We start from the raw sequence: 11,301 nt of genomic DNA on the forward strand, positions 1-11,301 counted from the left end.
TTTGGTGGGTTTATTTCAAAATCTAATCTCTTTTTTGTTGCTGAATCTGGCATTTTGGAAGTGTAACAGTATATTCGACTAACTGACATAACTTCTGATCTACTCTCATTAGTAGTTATCTCTGCCATGACTATGTAGTATTATAACTCCTTAATGGGATATTCACCATGTTTTGTAATCATTCAGTTTTTATAACTATCTAATTTGTGATCAATTTGTGTTATGAGCTTATGAATGCAATCTTATATAACATTCAAAAGGCTGACTTGCAAATGAGGCAAACATCCTGCAACAATAACAAATATGTTAAATGATCCCCATTCACATTTCCCTAATTGCCTACACTATTATACATGGTCACTACTAGGATTTGTTCCCTAATTAGCCTGGCTGCTCATCCTTTGTGGATTAACCCTTTGAACACCCTTTTCATTGTTATAAGGGTTAGTGAATCAAGGATGCAGTTTGTCCAATAAAACATGCCCTGCCATTACTAATCTGCACTTCTGTAATTCAGAGGGTTAAATTGCTGTTGTACTTTTCAAAGGGCAGAACTACACACTATTTTAAAATATTTCATATAAACTGTCTTATTCATACTCTTTGCAACCAATGCAATTTGATATTCATGTTTCCATGACATAACTTAGGTGCGGTCTGACTAATAATAGATGAAACATTCATTCACTCGATGTTAACACCATGGGAAGCTTTCACAATTTATAGAAAACAACACTCATTCAAATGCTCAAAATTCTTTGTTATGCAACACCTTGAATTGTGAATGTGTTGATTAGTATTAGAGGTTTATTTGTAATAAAGTGGGCAGGGTAAATTTTTATTCGGTTTTTTGCTCATCTTCTGTTGAAGTTATGTCTGAATTTGTTTTAGCATTTAATCTTACTAATGAGTTGTTGTTCAGAAATTGAGAATTCTATTATGTTTTGCTAATTTGTTTTAGCCAACACCTTGATTTAAATCTCACATCATATGTGAAGGTCATAGAAATGGTTGTAAATTTGTTGACTTTGTTGAGGTACCTAATTAACTAATTATTTGTATTCTAATATTCTTTCTATTCTACCTGTAATTGAAAATATTTTAATAACCAAGAATGTTGTTTGCAAAATTTCATGTGCATATTTACAAAGATGTTAAATAAAGCATATTATTTCAATCAAATAATATGTATGTCCTAACATTCCAGATAGGTTGTGAGATACACTGTTGAATGTCTAAACTAATTATCAACAATAAGCATTTGTGTTAGTAGACATCACACAACTCTTTAAATTTGAAAAATGCAGGTCTGGTATATGAGTGAAAAGGTAACAGCAGTGGGCACCATATTGTAAACACTTTGAATTTTAGTCACAATACATGTTCTTATGATGATGCATGGTATACTTAATGATGGCCAATTGGATGCAAGTCTTATATATATATTGGAAACGTTTCATGACTGTGTGCTTCAAATATATGGATCTGCTAAAGACCTTTGACCTGTTGTAGACATAATTTCTGCCTTTTTTCAAAATAGACCTTTAACTTTTGCAGTTATCCATTGTACAATGCACAACTCCTTTTTTCAGCATTGCACACTGGGCCACGCTAATTACTCACTAAATCTGTCCTTGTCTGCGCAGGTACAGCAGGTGGATTGGTACACAGTCCTGCATTTTGGGAATTACTAGACAAAAGAGTCACTTCTACCTTAAATGCTTTGTACTTCTTTACAAGGTAAGTCAAACATCTTGCATAGGTTCTGTTTTTTTTTATGACAACCCTTGCATAAAAATGATAATTTCTGATGTGCCCCTTCAAAAGTAATTTAGGTAGTAGTTGTATTTGTTTTGAAACTTTAAACTCCTTGCCAAGCAATGCTGCACACTTGCAGCATGTGATGATTTCCTATATCTAGCTAGGGCTGCATATATTAGGCTTTGGTAACCGAGTAGTTTTCCCATAAGGGTTGTTTTGTTCAATTTTCATATTAGTTATCCTAACTACATTTTAGACTTCCCAATTTTTTAACTATGTCCTTATGAGGTAGAAATTTACCACCACTTTTTCACTGCAACCCAAGATAAGGTGAAAGTTATCTTTGGTATTTTGGAAGGATTGTCACAAATTGTTTTACAATTGGACATCTATTTTTCCTCTTAATAAATTAAGTTTAATAGAATCTAATATTATATTCATTGGACAAACAATTCTTCTGACCTTGACAAACATTTTGGAACTTAGGCCTTTCGTGTGAGTTTTCCTTGGCACAACAGTCTTGCAACCTCATTGTTCCTGTTAAACAAGGTCAATACATGTGATTGGAATAACTTCATCAGGTGCAAATCTAAGCCTGATTAACCTATTAATGTATGTATGCTTCCGTAATAATGTGCCATGAATTTTCATGAAATCTACTAAAATTACCTGTGTCTGTCATCTTTTTGCCTTCCTGCGTATTTTGGTTTGCCAGCCAATGCCTGAATACAGTCAACATATCTTTTTAGGGATGAAACTAAATATAATGGTGTTATATCAACTATACTACCATGACAGAATATGGCTTAATCATATATATCAATGCTAAAAATGGACTAGATGGGTTAACAATTTCAAGTTAGGCATGTATAGATATTCAGAATATTGCTTCACTCAACAGTGAATGCCATCTACTAGAAAAAACCTCATTGCTACTGTGTTAAATATACAGCAAGAATAAATAAGTGAGACATCTAACATTTGTTGAATTCAATGAAGTTTATGCAGTACTTCTACAATTTAGGTACTGCTCATCATATTTGTAGAACAGCTTCTCTTATTTATCACTATGATGTTCATACAAGAACAAACATGTATGCAAAAGTATTAGAAAAGATATGTTGCTACCTTCCATTGATTATCACAGTGCTTCCCTTATTTATCATGTGATGCAGCATTAGGCTCAAATTGATCAGTGATCACTTATTTATTCTGATTGTAAGGAGCCAAATTTTGTTGAGGATGGCTCTCCTAGGCTTCTCTCTGTATAATGTGTGACATCGTTTAATTCTTTTACATAGCTAACATTGATTTCTCTTTATACAAATTGATGTTTGTTGACGCATTTAATATATGGCACATCTACCTCATTAAGAGCATTAACTCATATGAAAACAGTTTTAAAATTTTTCAAACTCATATAGATGTTTCGTTTTTTCTCTACCTTTTGGTATTTAATGCCAACTGTTATTTACTTTGACTGAGGACCAGTTAATATTTTGTTCAACCAAGGATACAACAATATTAATGGTTCTGACTTTAGTATAATATAGAATGTTGGTATTTAAGTGTATTTGAGAATCCTTTGCTTTAGGACTGTCATCATTATACGATTACCAATTGTAACGTGATTGCCACTTTTGTAGATATTTCTCTGTAAACACTTATGGAGCATAATCACGATGCTAAGGGAAAAATGGCTAGAGCTAGAAGAATGTTGATTTTGAAAGAATATCGGTGTAAACGTCAAAAATTAAGTCCTCAACTTAATGATGACAGGCAGACTATGAATGATACTCCTACCTTCCATACTCCGAGACAACCTTTGTCCGACCTTACTCATGCATTCCAAAATATTGTTACAAGAACACCAGTTGATCAACATTCTATTAGTCCAAATATAAGCGACGCAGGGACAGAACCTAGCCTATCAATACACGGTTTTAAAAATCTGAGAAGCTCCCACATTGGCTCATTAGGAACAAATCTTTACTCAAAGTTTGCGTCAAGTTCTACACTTAAGGAAAATGATACTTTTGGTGTTCCAATCATAACTAATCAGCACCCCCTTCCGCTTCATGGAAAAAACTTCGTTCGGGCTGGGATTTCTTCTAATAGAGCCACGTTATTGTAATTCTTTTTCTTTCATACATATTGTTTCAACCATTGTTTATATCTAATAAGTAAAATTGCTATAGGTAAAAAAGAATAATGTATTCCCTGTTTATTTTGTCAACAGGTCCCCACCGGATTCTAAGACAGCTCGGGGACGGCCTAAAAATCAATATGGAGTTCCAAATATGGCGCTTAACTTGTGCAGCAAGTTTCCTATACCAACGATCACGCAAGAAACTGCCATGCAAACACAGACCTCAAGCGCAAACACACAACCTGGGTAGATTATTTGATCAGATCATTAAATTACCCTTCAAAATACCTATATATTTCTAAGTTTCATCTTACTAATCTTTGAAAACTGAATAGGTGTTCAACATTACATAAACCTGGCAGGGGGAGGCCTAGGAAAAAATCCACTGCTCCTATCCTCCCTATGAATCAGAATACAGACATCTCCAACCAAACAATTAACTTCCAACAGTCTATTCCAACTGAAGTATGCAGATCAAGGTACCAAACATGAAATTGTAACCATTTCTTTGTCATTTTATTTAAATGCAACTATCTAATATGCTAATTGGCAAATAGGGGCAGTCTTGGTGCTGACGAGTATACGCCGGTATCAACACCCACACATGCTCCCAAAAATCGAATGACGCCAACTGAAGATAGGATATCAAGGTAACAAACATGACATTGTAACCATTCCCCTGACTGTTTTTTCCACTGCAACTGTCTAACATGCAAAGTGAAATACAGGGCCAGTCTACGTGCTCAACAGTTTACGCCGGACTCAGCACCGACACATGCTCCCAATAATCTGGTGATGCCGACTGAAGTATGCAGAACAAGGTACCAAACATTACATTGAATCCATTCACTTGACTACTTATTTCAATACAACTATCTTATATGCGACTTGGAAATTAGGGGCAGTATTGGTGCTGACAAGTATACGCCGGTCTCAACACCGAGACATGCTCCCAAAAATCGAGACCCGCCATCATGTCCAGTTTTTACACCTACAGCCAATTTGGATTTTAATAGCGACTCCGACAATGACTCCGACTATGACCCTTTTGCAAGTAAGTTTAATAAATCGATATCGTACACCGGATGTGTGGTTGAAGCCCATAACTATCTCAAAAATCCCTATTGGAAGTACACGATATTATTGGTTGAAGTTCATAACTCTCTCTACAAACCATTTTTTCACATTGTGTTTCACCTGTACCAAGACATGTGATTTTTTTCTTTATCATTAAATTACAGCATATCTATCCGATGATGAGTTATTCTCGGAAGACGACAATTATGATGCACCTTTCACAATTCATGATAGTGCTGCCGGCCACTCTGAAGGTATAACTTCTTAAACACATCCAGCTTACAATACTTCAGTTGTGTTTAAATATTCCATTTATTCTATAATATTGAGATATTCCATGCTTTTGTAGAATATTACGATATCGGATCCCCTCTTATTGAATGTCGATATTGTAAAGCTATGATGTGGTATCAAGAGAGAATGCATAAAAGTTCTCATTCCGCCAACCCGAAGTTTATGATGTGCTGTGGGAACGGGAAAGTTGAACTCCCACTTCTTAAAGAGCCTCCTGAAACCCTTGCAAAACTTTTGTTTGATCACGATAGTTTGGTTAGCCGCAAGTTCCAACAACAGATCCGAGTTTACAACATGATGTTTGCATTCACATCACCTGGGGCAAAGGTTGACAATCGATTTAACAATGGACGTGGGCCTCCAATACTAAGGATACAAGGTCAAACGTGTCACCGAATAGGAAGTTTGTTGCCTCCGCAAGGTCAAAAACCTAAGTTTGCTCAGTTATATATTTATGACACCGAAAACGAAGTTGAAAATCGAATGCATGGACTAAGGTTATTTCTTGAAACCCGTATATCTACCTCCTTTGTATGCATTGCTACTGTTTTAATATACTCCTCCTGTGAATGTGACATATATATATATATCATAGTGCTGATTTATCCATGTTTTCATAGTGCATTATGCACGTGCTCTCTATTGGGATTTTCAATTAATGAGTTGTATGGATGGCTATCTTTTCATCTGTATCTATGTTTTGCTAAGCGACATGATAAAAACAGTCTTAAACTGTAAAATCTGAAGTACTGCATTATGTTCTTATGGATAAATCATGGATATATATATATATATATATATATATATATATATATATATTTTTTTTGTTGTCCACTGTAAATATTGTCGCTGTCTTAATATCTTTTGAATTAATATTCATTTTTTCTCCATATCAAGGAACAAGGAAGATTTTGATCCGGAAGTTGTTAGTCGATTGGCAAGCATGTTGTATGAATTCAATCCTCATGCTAAAGGTTTTCAAATGGCAAAACAATGGTTAAATAATGGGGAAGCTCCAAATCTAAAGTTGCGGCTCATTTCAAACCGATCCACCGATGGCAGGGTCTATAATCAACCAACTGTGTCTGAAGTGGCTGCTTTGGTTGTTGGTGATATTGACACGGCGGAAATGAGGGATATCATAATGCATACAAAGGGAGGAAGACTTCAAAGAATCAACGAGCTGCATGCCGCTTACATGGCTTACCAGTATCCTTTGATATTTCCTTATGGTGAGGACGGTTATAGACCTGATGTTGCACATAGAGACTTGCCCGGCAACGAAAACAACATAAGAAATAGGCTCACAATACGCGAATGGCTTGCTTTCCGCATTCAGACAAGGTCTTCTGAAGCTAAGACTCTGTTATCTTCTAGAAGGTTGTTCCAACAATTCCTGGTCGATGGTTACACAATGTTAGAATCAGAAAAACTAGAGTGGCTACGTAAAAATCAACCAAAGCTTCGAGTGTCCAAGTACAACTCTTTAGAGAAAGAGGGCGATCAAAGTCAAGCTCCAGGAATAAGCATAGGTAAACGAGTTGTTTTGCCTTCTTCCTTTGTTGGCGGCCGTAGGTTTATGGATCAATTGTACTATGATGGGATGGCTATATGCAGTAAAGTTGGATTTCCCGATTTGTTTATTACTTTTACATGTAACCCAAATTGGCCGGAGATTCAAAGAGTTCTCGGACCTCTACATTTGAAGCCCCAAGATCGCCCGGATGTCGTTTCAAGAGTTTTCAAAATCAAATTCGATCAACTCCTTTCAGATTTAACCAAAAAAGGCGTTCTTGGAAAAGTGCTTGCTTGTGAGTTACCTCTTCGCATTTACTTAAACGTTTCAGTACCATTGCTTTCATGATTTATAATTTTGTTTTATTGTTCCCATGCTAGATATGTACACCATTGAGTTCCAAAAGAGAGGGTTACCTCATGCCCATATATTGCTGTTTTTGCATCCTTCAAACAAATATCCAACGCCCGATGACATTGACAAGATCATTAGTGCGGAAGTCCCCGATCCCAGAAGACACCCTCGGTTATACAATTTGGTAAAATCTCACATGGTCCATGGTCCTTGTGGTTTGGCAAATCTCAACTCACCTTGCATGAAGGATAACAAGTGCACAAAGTTTTATCCTAAGAAATGGCAGCCTACGACCGTGGTGGATCACGAGGGCTATCCGGTTTATAGGAGAAGAAACAACGGACACACAATTGAAAAGAACGGCATCATCTTTCATAGTGGTCATGTTGTGCCTCACAATCCAAGTTTGCTATTGAAATACGAAGCCCACATCAACATGGAATGGTGCAACCAAAGTACTTCCATCAAATACCTTTTCAAATACATTAACAAAGGATCGGATCGTATTTCTGCAATCATACAAGGTCAGGACAAAAACAACGTTGACGAGATCAAGCAATATTTGGATTGTCGATACATCTCCCCAAGTGAAGCATGTTGGAGGATCTTTTCTTATTCCATACATGGAAGGAAGCCGGCTGTAGAGAGACTGTTTTTTCATATGGAAGGTGAAAACTCCGTGTACTACAAAGACTACGAGCAAGTTGGTGATGTTTTACTCAAACCAAGTGTAACCGAGTCAATGTTTACTTCTTGGTTTGAGGCAAACAAAACTTACGAGGAAGCAAGATTGCTAACTTATGGTGACTTTGTTTCAAAATTTGTTTATCATAAAAGAAGTCGGACTTGGAAGCCAAGGAAAAGAGGATATACCATTGGTCGACTAATTTGGGTTCCTCAAAGCACTGGTGAATTGTTTTATTTAAGAATGATGCTCACTGTCACAAAGGGTCCTTTATGCTATAAAGACATTAAGAAAGTTGATGGAAAACAACTTAAAACTTTTAGGGACGCATGCTTTGCGATGGGATTTCTACAAGATGATCGAGAATTTGTCGAGGCGATCAAAGAGGCACATCTTTGGGGTTCCGGTCCTTTTTTACGCAAGTTATTTGTAACAATGTTGTTATCTTCTTCCATGAACAGACCGGAACATGTGTGGAGAAAGACTTGGATGTATTTATCAGATGGCATTCTTTATGAGCAACGCTTATTCGCAAGAGATCAAGGTATTTTCTTTTTACTCTAACTGTCGTATTTGGTTAGAAATATTGCCCCCTTCATGCATTTAAATGTCTTGCTGCATAATACTGTTTTAGTTTTACATATAACATGCTTGCATATAAAATATTTGAACCAGGAGAACCAAGTTATTGCATTAACATAGAGTAAACCGTGGGGATAAACCATCATATAATAGTTAAAATACGTTGCAAAGCATGATTTATAAATGTCATAATAGTTTTAGTATTTACATCCTATAATCTACATGCTGGGAACTCACAGTCCTTTTAAATTACAATGTGACAATTTTATTCATTTTTGTATGAGAAGCTTCCTAAGTATAAAGAGAACAATGAGTGGTATGCAAAATGGAGTATATAATATACAATAAATGGCGCCAGCTTACATGTGCAGTATATTTTCACGTTAGAAATGGTAATGGTAATTATATGGTCACGTTAGAAATTAAAACACTCCCAGCTTACATGTGCAGTATAAGAAACATAGAATGCTGCTGTTTGAAACTATGCCTCATTAAGTTTTTTTAGATCTTCATTTCCAAAACTGATAACCTGCCTCTCATCCATACGTAACCATCATTATTATAAATGTCTAACTAACATTTAGTTGTTATTTCTATCATGCATCACATTATATTTAATATTGTCAATTATGTCGTAGGTCTTACAATGAGCGATGCCGAGCTAAAAGAAAGGACACTTATGGCCATTGAAACACTTTTACAAAATAATAATCGAACTCTGAAAGACTTCAAGACAATGCCATATCCAAAAGATTTTGTGGTCTCCTTTACTGGAAATAGGCTACTTTATGATGAACTTCAATATGAGGTTGTTGCTCAAAAACAAATTTTTGATACTTTGTATGCTTCTCTTACAGGTAAGTATACTCTATTGAATAAACATATGAAAGTACACCCATTCTTATTTTTATTAACACACTTTTTTGAATTAACTATTATAAATAGATGAGCAACGAAGCATTTTTGAGGAAATCATGGATGCTGTAGAAAAACAACAAGGTGGGGTGTTTTTTTTATATGGCTATGGTGGGACTGGTAAGACCTTTATGTGGAACACTTTATCAGCAGCACTTAGGTCCAAAAAGAAAATTGTCTTGCCGGTTGCTTCAAGTGGAATTGCAAGTTTGTTGTTACCAGGAGGAAGAACAGCTCATTCTAGATTTAAGATTCCCGTTCCTACTTTAGAAACTTCTATTTGCAACATTGAAAAAAAAGATGATATTGCTGAGCTTCTTAAGTTTACGGATTTAATCATCTGGGATGAGGCTCCTATGGCTAACAAGTTTTGCTTCGAATCTTTGGACAAATCCTTAAAAGATATCATGAGTGGCCCCACACATGCATCTAAAAAAATATTTGGAGGAAAGGTTGTTGTTTTTGGTGGTGACTTCAGACAGATTCTCCCTGTTATACCAAGAGGTACTAGATCTGATATTATCCATGCAACAATTAATGCTTCTTATATTTGGGATCATTGTAAAGTATTGAGACTTACAAAAAACATGAGATTGCAAAGTGGTCCACCTACTGCTACAGCTGATGAGATTAGGAGCTTTTCTGAGTGGATTTTAAATATTGGAGATGGGACCATGTGTGAACCTAATGATGGTTATGCTGATATCTGTATTCCAGATGAGTTCATAATTTCAAACTTTGCAGATCCTATTCAGGCCATTGTTGAAGATACCTACCCTGATCTCATTCATAATTATCTTGATTCCAATTATCTTCAAAGTCGTGCGATTTTAGCTTCAACAATCGAAGTAGTTGATGATATCAACCAATATATCACTAACCTTCTTCCAGGTATTCATATGCCACTTAGTTCATTTCCAAATTGTTAGTCATAAATATCTTTGGTTCTATGATATAACCTGTTTTCTATTAAAATTATTAACCAATTCTTGGTTTTTCATGATGTAGGAGAAGAGAGAGAATACTTTAGTAGTGATTCCATTGATAGATCAGATGTAACTAACTTTGATGCATATGAGCATGTGACCCCCGAGTTTTTGAATGCACTTAAAACCTCGGGATTGCCTAACCATTCAATCAAGTTGAAAGTCGGGGCCACTATTATGTTAATGCGCAACCTAGATCAGTCAGAGGGCTTGTGCAACGGCACACGACTAACTGTAACTAGGCTTGCTGCCCATGTCATTGAAGCCAAGATCATTTCTGGAAAAAATATTGGTAACATCTTTTATATTCCAAGAATGTCTTTATCCCCCTCACAGTCTCCATGGCCATTTAAATTGGTGAGGCGCCAATTTCCAATTATTGTTTCCTTTGCCATGACTATTAACAAGTCACAGGGCCAGTCACTTGACAATGTGGGATTGTATTTGCCAAAGGAAGTTTTTAGTCATGGGCAACTCTATGTCGCTATCTCAAGGGTCAAATCCAAAAAGGGTTTGAGGATTCTTATTCATGACAAAGAGAAACAACCTATGCTCTCTACCACCAATGTTGTTTTCAAGGAAGTCTTTCATAACATTTAAAAGGTTCGAGGTTACATATTATTTAGTACCAAACATGTATCGAGGCTATTTACCACTTTGAATAGTTATTCATTTGCAAAAAAACTGAAATTGTGTTTTTTTCATATCTTTCAGGTTATATTCATCACTTCATTTTGGAATGTCATGTTGCAGCTCCACTTCTTTTTTACAAGCTTTTGTAACACATTTTGTATTTCTCTGCTTATTCATAGAAGCATATTGTTTGGTCAGTATTAGGCTTATAACATTTGGAATTTTACTAGAGCCAACAATATTCATATGGAGGATAATACTTCTTCATTTTCATGACATTAACAAGACTATCAATATATTTTTTTGGCAGATTATATCTTTTCGTTATAGTCATATTCCATTTGTAAAT

The 11,301-nt window shown here is 35.7% G+C and overlaps 1 protein-coding gene across 1 annotated transcript; it reads left to right on the plus strand.

Moving 5' to 3' along the window:
- The first annotated feature begins 6,695 nt into the window (after positions 1-6,695).
- LOC131659442 (uncharacterized) lies at positions 6,696-10,919 on the plus strand. The gene is made up of 7 exons (XM_058928632.1): positions 6,696-7,092; positions 7,178-7,371; positions 7,429-7,675; positions 7,745-8,380; positions 9,057-9,275; positions 9,364-10,224; positions 10,342-10,919. Exons 1-7 carry the CDS (start codon positions 6,696-6,698, stop codon positions 10,917-10,919), a joined length of 3,132 nt encoding a protein of 1,043 aa, XP_058784615.1.
- The last annotated feature ends 382 nt before the right edge of the window (positions 10,920-11,301 follow it).

Source organism: Vicia villosa, linkage group LG3 (genome assembly GCF_029867415.1).
Source record: "Vicia villosa cultivar HV-30 ecotype Madison, WI linkage group LG3, Vvil1.0, whole genome shotgun sequence".
NCBI classification, from domain to species: Eukaryota; Viridiplantae; Streptophyta; class Magnoliopsida; order Fabales; family Fabaceae; genus Vicia; species Vicia villosa.

Excerpts from the sequence above, each read along its gene's own strand:
- LOC131659442 (XM_058928632.1), top strand. The coding sequence starts at position 6,696 with ATGTTAGAATCAGAAAAACTAGAGTGGCTACGTAAAAATCAACCAAAG. Across the intron at positions 7,372-7,428 it reads TCCATGGTCCTTGTGGTTTG|AAATGGCAGCCTACGACCGT; the intron begins GCAAATCTCAAC and ends TTTTATCCTAAG. Across the intron at positions 8,381-9,056 it reads CTTATTCGCAAGAGATCAAG|GTCTTACAATGAGCGATGCC; the intron begins GTATTTTCTTTT and ends ATTATGTCGTAG.